General features: G+C 36.6%; 1 protein-coding gene across 3 annotated transcripts in view; it reads left to right on the top strand.

Annotated features, from left to right (window-relative positions):
- MPDZ (multiple PDZ domain protein) overlaps nucleotides 1–24,201 on the top strand; it is a 145,080-nt gene extending 120,879 nt beyond the window's left edge. For 2 of the 3 annotated variants that reach the window (XM_011930404.1, XM_011930406.1), the window contains 14 exons: nucleotides 3,036–3,128; nucleotides 3,217–3,291; nucleotides 4,408–4,582; nucleotides 6,526–6,671; nucleotides 7,669–7,752; nucleotides 7,907–8,100; nucleotides 10,186–10,333; nucleotides 15,844–15,934; nucleotides 16,821–16,864; nucleotides 17,732–17,854; nucleotides 19,139–19,243; nucleotides 19,812–19,924; nucleotides 20,835–20,958; nucleotides 22,783–24,201. In XM_011930404.1, coding sequence (XP_011785794.1) covers nucleotides 3,036–3,128; nucleotides 3,217–3,291; nucleotides 4,408–4,582; nucleotides 6,526–6,671; nucleotides 7,669–7,752; nucleotides 7,907–8,100; nucleotides 10,186–10,333; nucleotides 15,844–15,934; nucleotides 16,821–16,864; nucleotides 17,732–17,854; nucleotides 19,139–19,243; nucleotides 19,812–19,924; nucleotides 20,835–20,958; nucleotides 22,783–22,929 — 1,662 coding nt within the window. In that variant the 3' untranslated portion in view covers nucleotides 22,930–24,201. Of the gene's footprint in view, nucleotides 1–3,035; nucleotides 3,129–3,216; nucleotides 3,292–4,407; nucleotides 4,583–6,525; nucleotides 6,672–7,668; nucleotides 7,753–7,906; nucleotides 8,101–10,185; nucleotides 10,334–14,541; nucleotides 14,629–15,843; nucleotides 15,935–16,820; nucleotides 16,865–17,731; nucleotides 17,855–19,138; nucleotides 19,244–19,811; nucleotides 19,925–20,834; nucleotides 20,959–22,782 lie in introns of all 3 variants that reach the window. The other variant, XM_011930405.1, reaches the window with a different exon arrangement.
- Nucleotides 24,202–24,501: the final 300 nt, after the last annotated feature.

A 24,501-nucleotide genomic window follows, 5' to 3' on the forward strand; every position in this document is an offset into this window, starting at 1 on the left:
GATCTCTTCTTGCGAAGGACTATATGCACTCTGGTAAAAGTAAGTTGGAAAGTTGAGCAGTTAAATAAAAAATTGCACACTCATATGCTGTTATCCTTTCTTATTTGTCATCCTGTTTTTCTTATTTATTTATTTATTTATTTTTATTTATTTTTTTGAGACTCAGTCTCACTCTGTTGCCTAGGCCGGAATGTAGTGGTGTGATCTCAGCTCACTGCATCCTCCACCTCCCAGGTTCAAGCGCTTCTCCTGCCTCAGCCTCCCAAGTAGCTGGGATTACAGGTGTGCACCACCACGCCTGGCTAACTTTTGTACTTTAATTAGAGATGGGCTTTCGCCATGTTGGCCAGGCTGGTCTTGAACTCCTGACCTCAGGTGATCCACCTGCCTCAGCCTCTCAAAGTGCTGGGATTACAGGTCTGAGCCACCACACCCAGCCTCATCCTGCTTTTCTGATACCACTAAATTGTTTGTTGATGTGTATATAGTTGTTTTTGTAGTATTCCAGTTGAGTTTGGGCATATTATGCATGCAGATTTGTTGCTATTGTTTCTTTTAGAACTCCTCTTATTGCAAATAACAGAAAAAAATGAACTAATTCTATTAGGTTTCATCAAGGAAGAGGATTTATGGACTCAGGTCAGCAACCTTCAAGGGTAGTTGGTTCTATGACTGAATAGTGTCATCAAGAGTCTGTTTCTTTCCCTGTCTGTGTGATACTGTGCCATTCAGTGTCAGCTTTATCCCAAGACTTGTCTTTCTCATGGTTTTAGAATGGCTGCCAACCATAGTTGGGCCATGCACTACTTCTTTTATATGTATCTTGGGGGAAGGGAGAGAATGGCTATTCAAGCCTTCTGAGCAAAAGTTCCAAGATTCATCCTAATTGAATCAGTTCAGATCATGTGTCTACTTTTGAGCCAGGGACTGTGACCATGAGACTGTAATTGTAGAATTGACTTCAGTTGTTCAAACCCCATTCTTGGAGCTCCTTAACTTTTGCTATGTAACAAATTACCACAAAACTTCACAACTTAAACAACAGGCATTTATGGTCTCACAGTTTCTATGGGTTAGGAATTTCAGAGCATTTTAGCTGGGGGATCTGCTGAGAATCTCTTGTGCAATTGCGGACACATTGCCAGCTAGGGCTACAGTCATCTCAAAATTTGACTGAGCTGGACATTGCTTCCAAGATGATTTACCCAAATGGCTGTTGGCAAGAAGCCTTATTTCTTCTAAATGGGGCTGCTTGAGATGGGTTAGGAATTTCAGAGCATTTTAGCTGGGGGATCTGCTGAGAATCTCTTGTGCAATTGTGGACACATTGCCAGCTAGGGCTACAGTCATCTCAAAATTTGACTGAGCTGGACATTGCTTCCAAGATGATTTACCCAAATGGCTGTTGGCAAGAAGCCTTATTTCTTCTAAATGGGGCTGCTTGAGTTTTCTTAGGACAATGGCGGCTGGCATCTTGCAGAGCAAGTTATCCAAGAGAGACAGCAAGGAGGAAGCCCCTTTGCCTTTTTTGACCTGACTGTGAAGTTATACACCATTACTTCTGCTTTATTCTCTTTGTTAGAATCAAGTCATTAAGTCTAGCCCCTGCTCTTAGGTTCCTTCTTGAAGGGAGAAGTATCAAAGAATTTCTGCTCATATTTTTAATCTACAGCCTGAAACATGGTGAGGGAAGAAGGTGGGAGAGAGAATATGGAGGTTGGGGGAAGAGAGGGGTGGGTGGGAAGGCTAGATATTCTAATAAAAATCAATTTGTGTAGAGGGGTAAGATGGGAAGCAGTATTAGGTAAACAATCAGCAAATACCCACTGTACCAATAAAGTACTTTCCTGACTGTTATGTGACAAGTATTATTATTCCATTTTGTAGACAAGAAAATCTAGATTTCGTAGGTAAGAAAATTGAGGATTAGAGATGTTAAGTGCCATATCCAAATTTCTATTATTAGGTAGAAGGTAAAGTCAATTCTGCCCACTCTAAAGGTGCAGCTTACTCTGGCAGATACACATGACTGATTATCTGGAAAGAAAGAGGTAGCAGAGAGATGGTCAGTGACAGTTTCAAACTCATCAGGCATTAATAATCTACCTCAGAAGAGCCGCAGGTTGATAATCTTTAAAATGATGTTGAAACCTACCTTGGTGTCCTAGCCATTACCATAAACATCTCTGATGGCACATTTAACTCATGTGTATATTTCAGAGAAACCATGTCAAGATTCCCTTTTCTTTTCTTTGCTTTTTGTAACTTTTCTCTGGAGAAAAAATTAGGTTGCTGGCTCTGGCCAGCATGAAAATGTTAAAAACTCGATTTTAATTTTATTAAAGTAAACATTAAAGAAAGCTAAAAGCCAATATTTCTGAACATTTGGTTTTGATAAAGGGAAATGTGGAAAATGTAGCAAAGTAGGTGTAGCTGCCTAGTCTTGGCAGGTTCTCGGAGCTTGTCTTGGGACTGAGAGGCATTTTCAGTCTGCAGCAGATTGAAATGCTGTTCTCTGTAGAAACAACTCTGAGTGTTCAGCCCCCAAAAGGACAGAGTCTGCACCAGTAATGGCAGTCTGCCTGCTAAAGGAAGAAGAGGGGCAGAAAAGAATGAAGGGGCTAGATCCTCTTGTTATTTCCAAGCCACAGGCCAGAGAGGAGGCGGGATTCTTTGGTTGGTTTTGAATGACTTACTCAGTCATTAGACAAAATTTGTAAATGCTGAATGTTTTGGTTGAATTATTGAATGTATTTTTGCTGTCTAGATATTTTGCTAAAGTTACTAAAGATGTCAGACATATGGGAAGAGCGACAACACTTGAATATTTGGTGGAGGAAAATTTATTCCTATTAGGAAAATTTGAAAGTTTGCTTAAGAAAAGACAAGATTTCTAAGATCTTAGATGTAAGATCTAAGGTCTTAGATTTCTGGACTTTAGAAGAGTTTTAATTGCTTTTCTTACCCTTGGTATCCATTTGGATAAAATTAATCTATCTCAAGTCTTCTGAGCATTTTTGTTTTTACTTTTCTAGGATCAGGGGGGTTTGGGTATTGCTATCAGCGAAGAAGATACACTCAGTGGAGTCATCATAAAGAGTTTAACAGAGCATGGGGTAGCAGCCACGGTGAGGTTTACCTTTCTTGCTGTCATTAAGTAGTTGGGGAGGGAATTATTTTGGAATATCACTCAAATTCTTCTACGTTTCCATTTAGGATGGACGACTCAAAGTTGGAGATCAGATATTGGCTGTAGATGATGAAATTGTTGTTGGTTACCCTGTTGAAAAGGTAATTTTCCAAAATAAAGCAAATGGTAATATAGGCCCATCCTTGGGCATGATTAAAGTGTTTGTGTCTGCAAATCATAGGGAATTAGGGTTTTGTAGCTGTAAAAGACATGTTCTTAAGGAAAAGAAGAGATTATTAACAAGTTCTTCAATTTCTATTTCTTATTTTCCAGGTAGTGTTAAGGTGTTTTTTGTTGCCACACAAATTATTCAGTATTCACTGGGCATTTTTGATAAATATTTCCATTTTTTCCTTAGGAAAACTTTAAACTCCTTAATAGTGACTGTTAGTGTGAAAATATTTTTAATGAATGTTTGCTGTTATAAATATCCACTGTGTATACTACTTTGTAAACAGATTGTAAGACTTAACCATTAAATATATAACTTTTATTAGGGTTAGACATATCTTGTACTTGAGTTTCCTCTCCTCAAAAGAGATCTTAATATTTATTTAGTATCTCATTTGAGGCCTTTTATTTATAACTGCCAGAAAAAAGCTTTGTTTCCTTGAAATATGGTATGCTTTTTCTTTCCTATAGTGAGGGAGAATCATATAACTGTTAATCATTTCTTCATTGTCCAGTAAGAAGCTTAAAGTTACTTTTTAAAAATTCAGTTTTTAATAAGTATTTAGGCCAGATCCTTTAAGCCATAAATCTATGTTTTAACTTTTCATTTGCCTTGACTTTTTTGTTGCATGCTTTTCTTATTCTGCTTGTAACATATGTGTTTCTATTTTATTAAAACTGTTTGTGTAAGCTGCTTCTATAGAATCAGGAAGTAGGTAAAATAACCCATATATCTTCTAAGGTTGTGGGCATCCAGAAAAACGGATGAGATTAGAGATGCAAAAAGTTGAAAGTCTTATATACGGAAAAATCTGGTCAGAGCTAGAAATTAACCATGGCCCTAATCTACATCAGGCATTTGGAAAAGCTAGAGAGAAATTAGAGCCATTTCTTTCTTTACCCAAGTCCTGACAAAGGAATAATTTGCATCTCTCTCTCCACTTAACCACAGAGAGAATTAGATTCCATTGGTACTGGTGACTCATTGGTATGTCAACTAATTCACCTTTGAATTTTGTTTCTCTTCCACACATACACCCTGCCAGTTTATTAGCCTTCTGAAGACAACAAAGACAACAGTAAAACTTACCATCCATGCTGAGAATCCAGATTCCCAGGCTGTTCCTTCAGCAGCTGGTGCAGCCAGTGGAGAAAAAAAGAACAGCTCCCAGTCTCTGATGGTCCCACAGTCTGGCTCCCCGGAACCAGAGTCTATCCGAAGTAAGGCCTCTGGGCTCGTGAGAGTCCTGCACATATGGAACACCTGAACTCAGCAGAGGGTTTCTGCTTGGGAGAATGTACAGCACATAGATTGCCTGCCTGTGGCTCATTGTTTGGCAGGTGGTAGTCAGGGATCCCTATGGTGAGGGCAGGGTATAAAGAGAGCACTTCTAGAAAAAGAGTACTGGACTGTTAGGCAGGCAATCTATGTGCTGTACATTAAGCAGCTGTGGCATCTTAGTAAACCTATCCACTCAAAGCCTCAGCTTCTTCATCTCTAAAACAAGGGAATGGTATTCTTTGCTCTCCAAAAATCTATTGCTAAGGGCACCTTGATTCCAGGCATCTGACTAATGAATTAGAAATATCATTTTGTAGATTATTTTTTTAAACTGGGAAAATAATTTAACTTCCCTAAGTTTCAGTTTTCTTATCTGTAGAATGAATGTGCAATTATCCTGTTTCATAGGTGGGATCAGTACTGCCTGCCCCTATAAGAAACTCTTTAGTCATTGCCGTGGTCTACATAGCAGATCTGAGTTCTGTGCTTTAGGTGTAATAGTGGGTCCTGTCATAATGGAAATGGATTTAGGTTAAGTGAACCATAGGATGACACTTTAATGTGTCATTACACCTCCAGTCTAGTATACGGAGGTACATTATTCCTTTGAGTTACTTTTCGAGAAAGAATACACTGATGTGTAATAAAACAGTAAGTTTCAAGCTCTGCAGCATCAAAACTTTAAAAAATTACTTAAAGGCATTGGCTTTTTCTGTAACAGGGAGTGGGGGGAGAAATTTCTTTTGGCCTCCAAACTGTTCTTTTAACAGTTTTTTAAGGAAACACTAGTTTAAAACATTTGTAATGTACTTGGATGAAAAAGTCTTAAAGTAATACATCTCCGAAAATAATCCTTTATTTAGAAAGACTGGATAATTCACTGAAGTGCTAAAAGATTTTATGGAAATTTTCTCATTTTTCAATTTTATGTTGATCCCTAAATAGTGTTGTCTATAAAAATATGAAATGCTAAATGAAAACTTAACATAAAAGAAAATATCTTACACCTGTTCTTACCATTTAAGGAGCAAGAAAATAGTCTGTTTCTGATTTCCTAAAAAGAGAACATCTTGTCTAAAGCATACGCTACTATACCAAGTGTCCTAGCTTTCCCAAAACATGCTATTTTGCTGTATGCTCTTTGTTTTATCATAAAACATATGATATGATATGAAGACTCTCATAAAATAACGTGTGAAATTATATTCCCCTTTTCTCGTGATCTATTCTTACCTATTCATTTCGGAACATATATGCACCAGGATTTGACATCTGAATGTATAAAACATCAAGTGAGACCCAAGGAGGAAACTGCAAATGGTCCTTTTTTTTGCTTAGAATTGATTACATAAGAAGAGATGCTCTAGGATAAGAAGGAAACAAAAATGTAAAAAGCCCTGAAAAGCAGGCATCACAACCAAAATTATTGATGTGTTTTGTGGTCTTCCCTGAATGTACTTCTAGGTCTTTGCAACATATCTCTGTTCTGAGTTTTATAAATCTTTTAATTCATAAGAAATGTGTTTGGCTTTATTGAAATGGATAGTATCAAAGTGAAACTTGAGGTTCGATTTAACTCTGTTCTCTCTTCTTCATATCCTATCCTTTATATCTCTAGCAATTTAAAACATGCAGGATAGTATAGAAAATAATTAAATAGGTAATTTTCTGCCCACTACCTTAAATTAACAATGGTGATTTAATCACATTTGTTTTACTTTTAAATATAATTAAAAGATTGAGGTAAATATAAAGTCTCTTTTTGTCCACGGTCTTGGACCCATTTCCCTGCCCATCCCTCAGAGTCAATCTGTGTGGTGAGTTTGATGGATATGCCTTGTAACCAATTTTTATTTGTATTTCATTTTTAACTTATTTTTAGATACAAGCAGATCATCAACACCAGCAATTTTTGCTTCTGATCCTGCGACCTGCCCCATTATCCCTGGCTGTGAAACAACCATCGAGATTTCCAAAGGGCGAACAGGGCTGGGCCTGAGCATCGTTGGGGGTTCAGACACACTGCTGGTGAGCACCACTCAGAGGTGCTTCTGCACAGGCGGTCCTTCAGCCAGGTCTCAGAGACCATTATGGGGAGGTTTCTAGCAGTTCTAGTGAAGGAAATGTGAAGGCCGAGAAATTTTGTATTTGTTTGTTATTTTAATTTATAAGGCAAATATTCAGTTGGGTACGGGGGGTTTTCCTTTGAGCAAGCCAGTAAATACTGACTTAGCAAGATTCTGCTACACTGGTGATTTTGACCTTGAAATTTCAAAGTGTTTCTATCAGTTCACCAGTCCTTGCTACATTTTAATTTCCTTTTTGCTGATATCCAGGTTGAGTTAAACCCATTTTAAGAGGAGTCTGAGCCAGGTGCGATGGCTCATGCCTATAATCCCAGCACCTTGGGAGGCTGAGGCAGGTGGATCACCTGAGGCCAGGAGTTTGAGATCAGCCTGTTCAATATGGCAAAACCCCAACTCTACTAAAAATACAAAAACTAGCCTGGCATGGTGGCGTCTGTAATCCCAGCTACTTGGAAGGCTGAGGCAGGAGAATATCTTGAACATGGGAGGCAGAGGTTGCAGTGAGCTGAGATTGCACCACTGCACTCCAGCCTGGGTGACAGAGTGAGACTGCATCTCAAAAAAAAAAAAAAAAAAAAAAGAGAGAGTTTGAAATATTAGATACTTTGTAGACAAAATTTTCTAAATGCCAAAAATACCTTAAAAATAATTTCATTTATGGATAAGAAAGTTGTCTCTCATCTATGTATGCATGTTTTATTTTATAGTTTTTTCTTTAATCTTCTCTATCATTAGGAAAAATGTATAAGCTCCTTTGAGCCTTTTAGCAAAAACTGTTGTTACACTTTCCCTTGAATTATATGGGGCTTGTACCTGTAGAGCCAGAGTTTATAATCCTTATTGCTGTCTGTCAAAGTGTAATGTGTTTGGACTCCATTTCTGCTCACCATTCCTAGGAGAATGGGATAAGTGTGGGTATGTTTTGTTTGGGCCCTTAGGGTGCCATTATTATCCATGAAGTTTATGAAGAAGGAGCAGCATGTAAAGATGGAAGACTCTGGGCTGGAGATCAGATCTTAGAGGTATAGAATGCCTGTTTTTGACCTTCAAAATTAACAGAGAAAAGGCTCCTGGGGGGAGTGTTTCTTTCTTTGCTTCTTTCTCTCTCTCCCTTTCCCCACCTTACTCCCCTTTGCTTCTCATGTTCCTCACAGTCAGTGTCCCATTTCTGTCCAGGTGAATGGAATTGACTTGAGAAAGGCCACACATGATGAAGCAATCAATGTCCTGAGACAGACGCCACAGAGAGTGCGCCTGACACTCTACAGAGATGAGGCCCCATACAAAGAGGAGGAAGTGTGTGACACCCTCACTATTGAGCTGCAGAAGAAGCCGGGAAAAGGCCTAGGATTAAGTATTGTTGGTAAAAGGTGTGACTGAGGAAGACAAACCCAATGCTCCCTTGGAAATGATGGGACTTAAATTATTTTAAAGAGTAGTAGCAGTAGCTGAATCTTTTATCAGTGGCTAGTGTTCAATAGGTAATTGTTAGACCCCTCACTACAGAACCATAAAAAGATGTCAGTTTTGGACTTTTAAAATCAGAATATTGGAAGGTTTTGAAGGTACTTAACAAAAAGTCATTTGGTATATTTTTGAGCACCTGCTATGTGCTAGGAAATACGTAGTTTTCAGAAACACGGTTAAAGAAGACATGGTTCCTGACCTCCAAAAACTCATCGTCTGGTGAATGTTGAATTAAATATATTCTTGCAACAGAGGAATCTATTGATGAGTGACAAAGATGCGTTGTGGGGGACCCATGGTAGCAAAGGAGAAAGAGACCAATTGACCCTATTTAATGAAAGTGAATTAGGGAAAATTTCCAAGAAAAGAGGTGTCTGAGCTGAGGCTAAAAGTGATAAGTGAGAATTGGTTTATTAAAGGAGAGTGGAAGATACTGTAGGGAGAAGGATCAGAGTGAACAAGAGTGTGCCATCAATAGGACCTAAAGCAAGGGGCCTGGGTGGTAATGGAATAGTGAATGCACAAAAATTCACAACCTAATTCATTTATATATGTTCATTTTAAAAGTATTTACATATAAGTAATATTAACAAATTCATTTACAAGCGATACTAACAAATATATAATCCAGCAAATTTCATAAATCTTTCTTCCTTTTAGTATTATAAGCCCATCTGGATCTGATCTCAGAATCTACCAGTTAGTTAAACTTGTGAAGTCAGCATTCAGTAAAAAGCGCACCTGCAGTCTGCAGTGGCCCTAAGTTGATTTCGTCATTCCTTGGGCCTCATATAGCCACCATTTCAAATCAGCTTATTTTTTCCAGTGAGTCAGAAATCTGTGAAATGGTGATCTTTATGTCAGGATATCCTTCTTTGGAAATAGGCATTCTTCAGAATTGCCAAACCAGCAGCATAGACCCCTGGTTCTGCAGTGACTTTTCTGTATGGAAATAAAAAGCATTTACACCATTTTGTTTTCTCAGAGACAGCTAAAGGCTAATTATTTTTAAACACAAAGAGTTTAGCATATTATTTGAGTCTCAGTGGGAATATGTCTAAAAATTATATTTTTTTTTGGAATACAGTATCAGTAGCCTAGTTCTTATGAAATATGACATGGGTAACATGGCTACTACAGGATGTGGGGTCACCAGATCATCATAAAAGCCACCATTAATTAACCCTAAACTCTATGAAGACCGTACAAAGACCATCTAATCCAATATCCAGTTTATAAAGATGGGAAAGTGGAAGATCAAATGGTGAAGTGGTTTGATGTCATGACCTTGGCAAGAACAAGTGATACAGTTCAGCTTTTACTATATATTTCTATTTATGGTTATCTTCATATCTTTAGAAGTTTTGGAGGTTTTTTTATAGTTTTGTGAAAGAACGGTTGGGAATAAGAGTTGTGTTTATTTTGCATAAACCTGTCTCGTGTGGAAGATGTGTAATGATTTCAAATAAAAGACATCACAGCAATGGTATTTAGATTTTGAGTTAATAAATGGTGTTTAGTTTGAGATACACATCTGTTATGATTTTCAGTTATATTAATGATGTTGATGGTGATAGCAACATATTTATTTAACCACAAGTTACTATCATTCAAAGCTCTATTCTCGTTTGTAAAGAACAGCAGAGCTTGCATCCAAGGACTGATTCTTAAGTCTTACTTTTGCCACTTAGTAGCTGAGTGACCCATAAAATGAGAATGATAATACACACTGCTACTCACAGTGTATAATTGATGAAGAATAAATATGTTTATTGGAGATCATTTCAATCTATGAAGCACTATAAGACATAAGCTGTTACTTATCAAAAAATATAATTCTAATGTTGCCCCAGTGTTGCTCCAAATAATAAAACTTTTAAAGTCATAAAAACAAGTAAAAATTTTGGGCAAAAACATAACTTTTTATTAAATAAGCATTGCATTACAGTTGAGGAAAAGATAATGTTGAAATTCAAAATTGTGTGCAGAAACGATACTGGAGTATTTGTGTCAGACATTGTCAAAGGAGGAATTGCAGATGCCAATGGAAGACTGATGCAGGGAGACCAGATATTAATGGTGAATGGAGAAGATGTTCGTAATGCCACCCAGGAAGCGGTTGCCGCTTTGCTAAAGGTAAAAGATGCCAAAAATAATTCTGTGTAATAGCATAGAAGAAAAAAGAGAATTTTAACATTGGGCTATCATAGTCAAATTACTAATGACTTCTCTTTATATTTAAAGTGTCACCTCAAGGCTGGGTGCAATGGCTCACGCCTGTAATCCCAGCATTTTGGGAGGCCACGGTGGGTGGATCACTTGAGCCTAGGAGTTTGAGACCAGCCTTGGCAACATGGCAAAATCCCATCTCTACAAAAAAAAATATAAAAATTAACTGGGCATGGTGGTGCATGCCTATAGTCCCAGCTACTCAGAAGGCTGAGGTGGGAGGATCGCATGAGTCTGGGAGGCAGAGGTTGCAGTGAACTGTGGTCATGCCACTGCACTCCAGCTTATGTGACAGAAACCCTGTCTCAAAAAAAAAAAAAAGTCATCTCAAATCTTTTAAAATGGAAAGACTTTATCATTTATCTTCCATAAAAGGGAATGTTTGCTCCAAATACTAATCTGACTCAAAATTATTGAACTATTTGAAATTGACATTTAAAATCAGAAGCAGAATGGTCATCCTTATGCAACGAAGGTAATTTAATGCAGATTCACTTGGCAGTACCTTCACTGGGGATTATCCTAATTATAAGGCCTCCATCCCTAGATATCATTCTAAACTCAAGTACATTTTACATTATAAAATTGGTTTCCTCCAAAGAAAACTCACCATGAAGGATCATTATCCAATTGGAAAGGCAGAACCAGTTTCATTTTTAAAAATGAATTAATTGTAAAGCACAGAAAAGTCACTTGACAATTCCTGGGACTCTAGGCATATTCTCTGTCAGGGAATATTCCAGTTTCTAGAGGGAATTTGCATTCCTGTAAATAGGCAATGCTTGTCTCCTTGTTTTCTAACCTAATGTGTTTTATGACCTGAAGAAGTATAATTTAACATTAACTAGAAAACTGTCATCATCAGTACCCATATCATGGGTAGCAATTAACATAAGCCTGCATGATAGTGCCCAGCAGCAGTAGAGCTGTTGGAGGTCTAATACGCTAAGGGGAGCCTCTGAGTGGCTGGGCTTCATGGAGGGATTTTCAAGTGGGCCCTTGGTTTACATAAACCAAACATATGAATGTGTTTATAAATTGGTTATTAAAGCAAAGTTAACATCTATCACTTCTCATTAGGGTTCTCAGTCTTTAAAACATAATGTAATTAGAATTCTTTAAGGAGGAATACATTCTTTTTGGAGACACATTAAAAACAATTGTTATCTCTTTAAGAATTATATATCCTAAAGAGAGGAAAAATGGAAGCATCCATAAAACAATGTAAATAATTTTAAAACCAGTCATTTAAAAAGCTAGTCTGGCCAGGTGTGGTGGCTCATGCCTGTAATCCCAAAACTTTAGGAGGCTAAGGCGGGCGGATCACCTGAGGTCGGGAGTTCAAGACCAGCCTGACCAACATGGAGAAACCCCTTACTAAAAGTACAAAATTAGCCAGGTGTGGTGGCGTGTGCCTGTAATCCCAGCTACTTGGGAGACTGAGGCAGGAGAATCACCTGAACCCGGGAGGCAGACATTGCAGTGAGCCGAGATCTCACCATTGCACCATTGCAGTACAGCCTGGGCAATAAGAATGAAACTCCATCTCAAAAAAAAAAAAAAAAAAGCTAGTCTGAAAGTACATAATGAACACCATAAATATTTGTATAACTTACATGTTTGTTGCTGCCGCTTATTTTTGTTTTATTAATTTTTCATTTAAAAATCTTATATAAATAATCCTTAATACACAACTTCACATAAAGTTCTTCATGCACATAGAGTTCATTGAAGTGTTATTTGTAATAGTGGGGAAATTGGAAGCAACGTGGCTGGCAAAAACTACATAAACTTTGGTGTAAATAGTAAGGATGCATGGCAAACGTGTATCTGTTTGAAAGGATGTTCATGACAACTATTTTATTTTATTTTATTTTATTTTATTTATTTATTTATTTATTTTTGAGACGGTAGCCCTGCTCTGTCACCCAGGCTGGAGTGCAGTGGTGTGATCTCAGCTCACTGCAAGCTCCCCCTCCCGGGTTCGCACCATTCTCCTGCCTCAGCTTCCAGAGTAGCTGGGACTACAGGCCCCTGCCACCACGCCCAGCTAATTTTTTGTATTTTTAGTAGAGACGGGGTTTCACCGTGTTAGCCAGGATGGTCTTGATCTCCTGACTTCGTGATCCACCCATCTCGGCCTCCCAAAGTATCATGACAACTATTTTAACATGATAAAATATATACAGTAGTCACTCCTAATCTGCAGTTTCTCTTCATGTGGTTTCAGTTGCCCACAGTATAGTAAAATAAGGCATTTTTAGAGGGAGAGAGAGATCACATTCATATAACTTTTATTACAGCACATTGTTATAATTGTTCTATTTTACTATTATCCTCTTATTGTGTCTAATTTATAAATTAAACCTTATTTTACGTTTATAAATTAAACCATATGTATAGGAAAAAATATAGTATATGTAGAGTTTAGCACTATCTATAGTGTCAGCCATCCATTGGTGGGGGGTCTTAGAACATATTCCCCCCTACAATAAAGGGGGACTACTGTAATTAGTGGAGAATATAAGACAGAGGATTGTTTACGGCATAGATATAACTATGTAAAAAACACAATCTTTTAAGTTTTTTAAACACTAATTATGAGGTAACTGTTGGACTTACAGGTCCTTTTCTTCCCCCATCTTTTTTCATTTTATTTCCAAAATTTTCTTTAGTGGGTGTAAATTGCTTTTGTATTGGAAAAATTAACAATTTTTAAAAGAAAGCCCTTGATATTTGAGAGAAGTGTTACAGGTAGGTGAACAGGTTGCAACATTACACAGTGAATAATTAATGTATGGACTTGTTAACCTTACAGTTATGTAAACTGAAATATAAATAGTTTCAAGAAGAATTTGGTCAATTTGCAGCAAAGAAACCCCAAACCAAACAAATAAAAAAACAAACTTATGGATATTACAAGTCAAGTTTTGACCTTTCACAGTATGATTCATGATCAACATCTTCAAGAGTAACACATCCCTTTGTACTTTCATCACTGAATAATATCAGTGCCCAATGTTTGTGTTAATCTTACTCCATTTTAGACACTGTCATAAGCGTTGTTCATGGATTATTTATCTCAACAACCTATAATGCTGTATATTTTTAAAATTCAGAGTAAAAGATTTATTAAGGTTAAATATCCATTGCGGTCACAAAGCTAATAAATCACATAGTCTTGATTTAATCCAGTGACTCCAAAACAGGATCTCAAACACCTCCTTGTGCTACTTCCATATTAGACTGTGCATCATTTCTTGCATGCCTATGGTTTATTTGTAAAGGGGTACAAGAAGATTGTCTTCAATTCATGTTTCCTGTTGATAGCAGTAGTTATCTAAATTTTATATCATAAGTTTATTTAGGCCCAGTGTGGTGATAAGAGAATTTACCCAATTTTCTAAGTACCTCTTCTATTGAGGGCAAAACAAGTTGCTGAGGTGGTGGTAGTGGTGGTTTCATTGTGTTTGCTTTTTTTTTTTTTTTTTTTTCCTGAGATGGAGTCTCAATCTGTCGCCCAGGCTGGAGTGCAGTGGCGCGATCTCGGCTCACTGCAAACTCCGCCTCCCGGGTTCACGCCATTCTCCTGCCTCAGCTTCCCAAGTAGCTGGGACTACAGGCGCCTGCCACCACGCCTGGCTAATTTTTTGTATTTTTAGTAGAGATGGGGTTTCACCGTGTTAGCCAGGATGGTCTTGATCTCCTGACCTCATGATCCACCTGCCTCGGCCTCCCAAAGTGCTGGGATTACAGTCACTTTGTTTTTTAAACCCGCAGTTATTCAGCTTGTTTGGCCTATCAAAATTAGTGTGTTTCATGAGATAGTTGCTCAGTTCTCCATTTCTTTTTGGTAGAAGTAGTCTCCATAGAAATCATGAGGTGATAAGACAGACACTTGGTGTTGCTGCTGCTGCTTGTTATTATTTTTATTAGTTTGAATGTTTTCTAAAAAAGCCATTTCCCACAAGGGATTGGAGGTATCCTTGCTTACAGAAATTCCAAAAGGAAGATGCCTTTCAAAAAAGTCTTGAAGAATAAAATGTATTCCTAAAGATGACTATAGCATTTTATTTAAACATTTCCATAAAACACCCCTCCATCCCCACCCCCAGTGTTCCCTAGGCACAGTAACCTTGGAAGTTGGAAGAATCAAAGCTGGTCCATTCCATTCAGAAAGGAGGCCTTCTCAAAGCAGCCAGGTGGGTAGCTGTGGAGTGCATCAGGGTGATGCAATCAGCATGCCAAGAGGACACATAGATGGCCCTGACTGTGGGTCTGTGTACAAGGTCTGGCCCCCTGGCAGCGTGGGATAGTGACTGAGGTAAAGAGTTTGAGACAGAGAAGAACAAGGAATCAGAGTAGCCAGGTAAACAAGGTGTAGCTGTTGAGTAGTTTGTAAGTTATTCTAAGGAAATTGATTTCAAGCATTCTTTTTTGACATGATTCTTTTTCCATAATCTCAAAAGGTAACTACCTAATATATGTAAAGCCTACCAAGATAACATATTTTTAAAATATTTTATAGCAACATCAATCAATATTCAACTGAAGAGTCCCATATAAGTGAACTGTAGATACTCAGCACCATGTATAAAAATATGATGTTAAATATTTCAAGACTCTTGACAAGACCTCTTGACCCTCTCCTCAGTCTTGTCTACTGATGGTGGAAGCCGATTTTCATCAGTCTGTCCTTAGAGACCCCATAGTAGGCCGGGCGAGGTGGCTCACGCCTGTAATCCCAGCACTTTGGGAGGCCGAGGCAGGCGGATCACAAGGTCAGGAGATTGAGACCATCCTGGCTAACATGGTGAAACCCTGTCTCTACTAAAAAAAAAAAAAAAAAAAAAAAGCCGGGCATGGCGGCGGGTGCTTGTAGTCCCAGCTACGCGGGAGGCTGAGGCAGGAGAATGGCGTGAACCCGGGAGGCGAAGCTTGCAGTGAGCGGAGATGCGCCACTGCACTCCAGCCTGGGTGGCAGAGTGAGACTCTGTCTCAAAGGAAAAAAGAAAAGAAAAAAAAGACCCGATACTAATTTTCTAAATTACTACCATAAGTTTCCTATTAGCTGACCCTAATTCTACAGTTTTTGTTTAAGTCCTAGTCTTCCTACAACATCAGTTTAAATTTAAAGATTAGTTTGAATTAGATTATGACTATCCACTAAAATTTTAAGTAGATTGGAATCAATTTCATCTACCCTTTTAGCTTTAATTTATTTATGTCACTAGACAAATTCTCCTTTTAAAAGAAAAAAAAAAAACACCAGTAGAAACTGTGTTTAAATTGCTCATCAAATTATCAAATGCCACTATTGCTTAACAGGTATGTGTCTCTAGATTAAATTCTGAAATAAGTGGTATTTAGGGAGTATGTTACTTGGAAAACATTCTGAAATAGTTGTGTATTTGTAGGTGAGTGAAGGCAGCCTGTCATCTTTCACTTTTCCACTCTCTGGATCCAGTACATCTGAGTCACTGGAAAGTAGCTCAAAGAAGAATGCATGTAAGATTGGTTCAGTATTTTAAACATGGTTTGAATTTTGGCTGTCAACACTGATTTTTTTTTCTTGTTTACCTCTGAGCTTTCTTTTCCCCCACATCATCCCATATCCTAATATAGGTACAAAAACATGTGTTAGCAAAAAGTCTGAACAACATAAAGTTGTGCCTATGGCAGCTTTTCCCATTTGATGTTTACCCTACAAGATACACTAAACATTTTAATCAGGATTCTGTAATTTTTTTTCTTACTAAGCAGATTGGTGTATTTGATTTTATTCCTTTTCTGTGTTTAATGTAACACCAGTAAATCAGAAGATGCCATTAAGTGAAGCCTTCTTTTTCCATGAAGATTGCAAAAATTTGAGAAAATTAATGTGATCCTCCTGTGTTTTAATTACGTGAAATCATGCTGCAGAGGAATTTTTGGCTTGGTGCATTGGTTGAGAGTTGTTCAAATTGAAGAAACTAACCATATGGCAATCTGTGTTTGCAATGTGACTAATATTCTAGAAATTTAGGCACTTAAGTTCATGAATATTTTTAATGCATCCATGACTTTATTCCTCTCAGCTGTGCACATGTGTCTTTCTATGCAAAGCACATTTTGCCCTTGACTCATTCAAAGTGGATTATGTAGTTATATAATCAACACTTAAAATGAGAAGGAAGAATGGGATGGTATATACGTTTTTCCAACTGGAAAAATAAATAGTTCCTATGTGAGACAGTTCTAATCATGTGTACTTGCAGCTTTGAGCACCCCCTTAAAAAAATAAGAAAGAAACCTAGGTTACTCTATTTAGTCCCACCCAGCTTTAGATATTTTAATGAAGATAAAAAGTGAATGAACATAAAATAACCCTATTTTATCTTTTTTGCCTTTACAGTGGCATCTGAAATACAGGGATTGAGAACAGTTGAAATAAAAAAGGTAACTTGGGGAGAGAAAACAATATAAACTCTGGTGTTTTCAGAGACATCTACTTATGCATTTTCTTGTTAACTTTCTTACTGTTTTAACGTATTCATCTCAAAAAAGCATGTATTATTACATATTACATGTGAAATAACATAATGCAGTCCTTAATGAATTTCCTGATCATAGTACCTCATTTGAAAAATCATTGTTTGCATACTCTCTTTTGCTGAAAATAGCATCAGCTTGACCCCACACAAAATAGTACGATGCCTCTCACTTCTACACTGATAAGTAAACCTTTCACTTCAGCAGATACTTATTAGTTTTGAAACGGATTCCCCCGACAGCCAAGCACAAGAGACAAAGTAAAAGCAGCTGTGATTTATTGAGCCTTTACTATTGTTCTGAGCACTCTTATAGACACTTCATGTCATCATCATGTCATTTAATATTCACCACAGCCCTCTGTGAGAGGCACTGTTGTCTCCATTTTGTAAATGAAGATCTAATGATTTATTGAGTGGAGTGTACTTATTTCAAGTTCCTGCATTTACAAGTATGACTTCCTGGCTTTGAACACAGGACTCTGATTCCAAAAGTGTGGTCTTTTCACTTCGTGAATTTACCTGCTTTTCATCAGTTCCGCAACATGATTTTCATTTAGAATGTCTTGATTTATTTTACTTCCTGAACAGATGCTTATTTTCCTAAGCCACACTAAGCACCTGCATCAAATAAAGTAATGCAGTTTTCTTGCACTTCATTTTCGCCCTTCCACTTAGAAGATCAGAGTTGACTATAGATATCATGCCAAAGAATAAACAAAAGGTCAATGAATAATATCGCTTTGACCAAAATTTTATATCTGTTCCATGGCAGGGCCCTACTGACTCACTGGGAATCAGTATCGCTGGAGGAGTGGGCAGCCCACTTGGTGATGTGCCTATATTTATTGCAATGATGCACCCAACTGGAGTCGCAGCACAGACCCAAAAACTCAGAGTAAGTCGTACTAACAACCCTAGAAGCCCTAGCAAAATGTGCAGAAGTGTTTTTATAAACCTTTGAACCTGGCTACCTGTTGCAAGGCAGTTTTAAATGTCTATATTTACTTTTAAATCATCTAATCCAAACACAGCAAGGCTTGCTTGGAGTAAAAGATAAGGAATATTAAAAGAGAAAATGCAGATTTGCAGTTAAATGAAATAGTAAGATTTATAGTTGTTTCTTAATACATATTTTTATATGTTGAAATTCTGTGGAACAAGCTAAAAGAGAACAAAGTATTTTCAGAACACCAGTATGAAGTGAAATTTTTGTCTTATATATTTTATTGGTTTAAATGCTGATTTAACTCTGTTAAATTGAAAAGTATTACTTATTTGCATTCACTGATAATTTTGCAGAAGTTTAATATAAATATGAGTTACAATGTTATAAAACAATATGCAAGTTGCCTCAAAGCTGAGGGATTATCCAAATTGTGGAGCACTACGATGGAATTTATGCCAACTGCCCAGCTCTAAAATTACATGAATATTCCATTAAGGCAACTCAGTCTCTCTAAAGCAAAAATCTCTATGGTTTCATACCTCAAATAGGTCTCAGAACATAACCACATTTTAGTTTAAATAGTCTTTAGGCTGGGAATGGTTCAGCCTCCTTTGATATCCAGATTTATGGCTGACACTTAAAACCTGATTGTATACATAGCACAGGGTCAGTAAACTTCTGGAAGAACAGATAGTGAATATTTTAGGCTTTGTGGGACCTGTGAGTCTCTGTTGCAGCTACTCAACTCTGCCCTGTGAAAGCAGCCAAATAAGCATGGCTGTCTTCCAACCAAACTTTATTAACCAAAACAGGCAGTGGGCCAAATTTGGCCTCTGGGCCTTAGTCTGCCAACCTCTGACTTAGAGTCACATCTAATGATTATAATAGTAATGTCCAGAGAAATTTCAGTTTCCAAATGATAGTGATTTTTTTTTTCTTTTAATAGGAAGTAATGTCTCACCCAAGAGAAATGAAGAGCAGGGAAGAGTGACTTTCTCCTTCTTCCTCCCTCTCCCCTGGACACTATGGAACTCAACCATTATGCACTGCTTCTTTTTGTGGTTGCTGCTTATTGGACTTCTTGGAATTAGTGGTTTCCTTAGTTATATTTCAGTGGCTGGTAGCAGTATATATGTCATGTGCAAGGTGGAGAAGGAAATGAATACTCAGGTCTCAAAGACCCACTCTCCATGGCTGCTTTAGCAGATGGCCGTTTCTTTCTCTCCCTTGCAGGTTGGGGATAGGATTGTCACTATCTGTGGCACATCCACTGAGGGCATGACTCACACCCAAGCAGTTAACCTACTGAAAAATGCATCTGGCTCCATTGAAATGCAGGTAAGATTTTTATCCCAAGCATAATTCAGAATATAGGTAGCTTGAAGACACGTGAACTTTGATGTTAAAGCAGTAAAAATGATCAAATATTTTGCTATTATTTTATTTAATATTTCTCTTGAACGTAAATGATTAAGAGTTCCAAGAAAGTGCATATGAAACATATTTTGTAACATTTTACTCGGATGCATTGATTGTTTTATACTTTAAGGGGAAAAAAATCCAGGCCTTAGCAGTACATGATTATTTGCTAGAATTTTAAGTAGTGCTAGCAAGTGGCTTGTATTCTAAAGATCTTTAAAAAATAATTACATATGAGACCACATTTTAAAAATGTCAAAAAAACTTTGTAGAATAGAATTAGAAGAATGTGTTTACTGTCAGGACAGTTAAGAGGCCTCTGGACCTTGTGAAATTTCATTCTCTTTGGTTGTATTTTATGTTAACAGAAATGATTAAATGGACAATAAAATGTACATTTTAATCCAAGTGCTCTTTTTGAAGAAAAATTACTTTCCTTAGCCCTAGGAACATGGATTTTTTCTGTTTATCCTTCTCCTGTGCGCAGGTGGTTGCTGGAGGAGATGTGAGTGTGGTCACAGGTCATCAGCAGGAGCCTGCAAGTTCCAGTCTTTCTTTCACTGGGCTGACGTCAAGCGGTATATTTCAGGATGATTTAGGGTGCGTTCATACATGATGATTAGTGTTATCATTTTTTACTTTTGAATCAAGTCTTCCTGACAGCTGTGTTCTCTGTCCCGTGTTTCTAGGAATTACGTACAGGTAAAATGATAGGATATATGAAGTATGAATTACAAATATCAGGTGCTTCTGAACTTAAATAATTATGGCATGGAGTTAGCTGATCAAAGATAAGTAGAGAAATAGATAACTAGCTAGATAGATATGCATGCTACTACCCTTCCCATGGTTTCAGCTCTGATTTTGGGGCGGAAGATATTTCAGTCTTAATGTTACCACTTAATGTAATATGGAGCAAGTCAAATCTGTGATTTTAAAATTTCCAGCACTGCCTATTCATTTAACATATTATACTTTGGATTGAAAAAATTCACAGTATTAAGTAACAACAATTGGATACAAAAGCATTGGAAAATAGAGAAAGGCACATTAGAAAATTTAAATAATTTGATGCAGCTTTTCCATTGCTTATAATTGATTTTTCTCTCTGAGCTTGGGTATACTGATGTTTACGATTTATTCTATTACTGTCCCCTGGACTTTGCCCTCTCACTTTAAATAAACTGGAAAAAGAATGAGCTTCTCTGTACAATGAGAACATGCCATGAATATGTTAGTTTAAGGGAACTGTAAATGAGTAATAGAATTAGGGTGTTAAGTAGGATTTCATTAGATTATGTAAATTTAAAATACCGAGCACAGCGTGCACTGACAATCTAAGCATCTCAAAAATACCCATAATATACTCCTTGTCAGTGACAAAGAGAATTATGCTAACTCTAGGTGGATGTCAGATAGTTCATAACATATATATAGATATAGATATAGATATAGATATAGATAGGGTTTTTTTAAATTTAAATCCTGTTTTTCCTTTCCTTCACCGTAGACCTCCTCAATGTAAGTCTATTACACTAGAGCGAGGACCAGATGGCTTAGGCTTCAGTATAGTTGGAGGATATGGCAGCCCTCATGGAGACTTACCCATTTATGTTAAAACAGTGTTTGCAAAGGTAAGCTTGCAAATTTTAACCACCCTCTTTTCCCCTAAACATTCATTAATAGTGGTCAGCAGCTGGCTTATTAGTTTATGGCCTGAGGTAATGCCAAATGGTTAACAGTTGATCATTTCTTTTCAAAACTCCCTACAGGAACAGGTCATTAAATATTTTTGTCCAATTTGAGGTTTCATTATATTTAAAGGAAAATAGGCTCAAATTGAAACTCCATGGAAACCCTTAACAATATACATAAAAATATTAGTGAACTTTGGTTAGTAAAGCCTATTTTTTTTTCTTTGAACACAAATTGCACATGATTGTCTTTTGAAAATGGGACATTTTAAATGTGTATGCTATAGAGCACTGATATTTCTGTTTGCATTTTTTTGTTGTGAAATATAAAATAGTTTTAGAGAAGTACATAAAGTACACATGAAAATTAATAAGCATGTATTTCATAAGTTTAATTTCATTGACTACAACAAAAATAACTACTAAAAAAAAATTTAGGGAGTATGCAGAAGCCCTATCATCTATGATAAGTCAGTGATTTGCAATCAAGGGATTCAATTAACAAGATGGTCTAGTTATAATTATACCTATTCTATCTTAAGAAGGTTTAGAATAAGAGTAAAGATATTGCAATACTGGTAAAGCTATTAAAATAATTTAAACCCATATAATTATTGTTAATATGTTAAGTCATTTTTCAGGAGCTACAAAATTGGACAAGATTTCCTGCAGGGAAAAATTTAGAATCTCAAAATTTTACAGTGTAAAAAGAAACAAAACTTAGTCAAACCTGTTTAAAAATTTGATACAGGGCCTTTGGATTAGTGGTATGGTCCCTTATGGATGTTTTATTTTATTATTTTGGAAAAGCTTTTTTTATAGCCAATTTAAAGTGCTGTACCTACAACAAGCTAGCTATAGGCTTAATTTATAAGATTTTTAAAAAAGCTATTGGTATGTCCAAAAATATAAACAGCATTTGCTAGTGAGTAGAAGAGTCCACAGTCCTTTTCCTCAGCCTAGGAACAATTTATTTAAGGCATGCTAGTTAGAACATATTTTAAGAATTTCATCATTATGGATTCCTCATTAACTTTTCCATATTTTTAATTTTATATTTAATTGTATAATTGTCTTCTATAAGCATGCTTTAAGATGGGGTTCTTTTTCAAACAACAATGTCTGTATTTAATCTTAATCATTTAGAGTCCATAAGGAATATGAAGAATCTCTCTACCCTTGGGAAGTAAGAACTAAGACAGCTTGCATAGCTTTTTGAAAACCACAAAAAGAATTAGAAATAGCAGTGGGTTTTAAATTTAGAACTTATGCCTTATCCTGCCATAGTGAATGTTCAGGTGGCTTTGTGCTTTTCAGACCTTTTGATTTTGTCATCCCTCAAGCCATTGTCCTGTAAAACTATTTTTGTTCCTACCTAATCATTTACCTTCTTTCTGTAGGTCTTCTTTACAGGATAGAAAATCCTGGATTCTATTGAATCATTCCTACTAGGCAAATTCCCAAATATTCTTTATTAATTTGTGTTCCCACCAACTGCTGTGCTGAACAGCCAAAAACGCATCCAGCTAATCTGTTGACTGCTAAATTCTCTCTCAAATTGGTATCTCAATGCTAAACCCATTTAGGAGAAAGACCTTCTTTGTCTATGTTCATCATTGCTTAATGGCTTAGAGCATCCATGGAGCACCGGGAGCAATGTGTGTACATGCAGAGCAATTTACATTCCTGTTGAGATCTTTTTCTGTTGTGAGCTGCAAGGCAGCATTTTTTGAGAAATAAACAAGTCTACCTTATAATTTGCAGGGAGCAGCCTCTGAAGATGGACGTCTGAAAAGGGGCGATCAGATCATTGCTGTCAATGGGCAGAGTCTAGAAGGAGTCACCCATGAAGAAGCTGTTGCCATCCTTAAACGGACAAAAGGCACCGTCACTTTGATGGTTCTGTCTTGAATTGGCTGCGGGAATTAAGCCACCCCAACCCCTAGCTCAACTCCTGCTGTGAGGAGAATGGACTGGTCCTGACTTTTTTATGCTGTGTTCAGCGGGTCTTCAAAACTATAGGGGGGTAATAACTCTTAAGTGTGTTTTTCTCATATAGAAATGCTTTCCTTACTGAGAACCTCTCATCATTTTTCTTTTCTTCTTGCATTTTGTGAACTTAAAGTCAAAGAGAAGGAATATTTGTGTAGGTGAATCTGGTTTTTATTTGTGAAGATATCTAATGTTTTGTAGTCACATGGGCAAGAATTACTACATGCTAATCTGGTTAGTATAAAGAAAGATAATTCTAAAGCTAACCAAAAAAAAATGGATTCAGTAAATTAGAATGAAAAATGAAAATATAAAATAAAGAATAAAGTCTTGGGGAGTTTTAAAAAAATGCCTCAATTTGGCAATCTACCTCCTCTCCCCACCCCAAACTAAAAAAAGAAAAAAAAGTTTTCTATTGAAAATCTTTAAAAATACTGTCAATATTTTAAAATTTTCAACACAGTATAATAAAAACGTTGCATCTCCCCACCTCTTACATGCATATGTATTTTTCCTGCTAAAATTGGTTTCTATAATTGAGTAAATAGCAAATATATGAAGCAATGTCCCTAAATTTTATAAAGAAATTATATTTAATGCACATCTCAATTTTCATTTTTATTTTTGACCTTTTATAAAATATTTTCATGTTGCTATAAGTAAATGATGATGCCACCCCATGTTGACTATGGTTTTTCTAGAAAGCAACTATGCTGCTAATCATAGAGGAACATAGAAGGGTCCCAAAATCTTCAATGCTGGTTTTAACAACTGATGCAACATTAAAAATGTGTTAGTGTGCTGTGCAATTGGTTTTCAATTTGTATTAATCTTAATGATAGAAAACAAAGTGTTAGTAATTATTTTGGTTGTTTGCCATTAGTAAATTGATAGAAAAATTAAGGCGATTAACATAACTTCATTTCATTGCCTTATATTAACATCTTATAATACAATAGTTTAAGACTAAGGGAAACAGATGGAGCTGTTTATTGAGACAACTGGTGAGGAATTATCATGTGTTCATTCCCATTTTAGAGCGTGAAACTCCTACATTAGAATATATAAAGTCACTTTAAATATTATCTATATTTGTAACAGAAGTAGTGTACAGATATTTTATTACAGCATTTTTGTGTAAATGCAGAATTAAAGTGAATAAATAAGAATTTTCAGTGGTGCACAAATAAAGAAGCAGCCAGCATTTTTTTTGTTGTTCTTTTTACTGTGGAAAAGCTTTGTTATATACTGTTCAAGATTTACAACTTAAAATTGGTTTTTATCATGTCTAACTGCACATATGGTGTCCATAGTTACAGCTAAAGAAACTTTGGACAACATCATTATGGAAAGCTTAATATTTTTTACCTCCACAATTTTTTCTAGCACTAAAGATTCATAGACTCCTCATAGATTAGAGGAAGATGACATTGTAGAAAGAGAAATATCTTGCCTGTATATGTTTTTCTCAGATGCTATTAATGCAGTAAT

Source organism: Colobus angolensis, unplaced genomic scaffold (assembly GCF_000951035.1).
Source record: "Colobus angolensis palliatus isolate OR3802 unplaced genomic scaffold, Cang.pa_1.0 Scaffold86, whole genome shotgun sequence".
NCBI lineage: Eukaryota > Metazoa > Chordata > Mammalia > Primates > Cercopithecidae > Colobus > Colobus angolensis.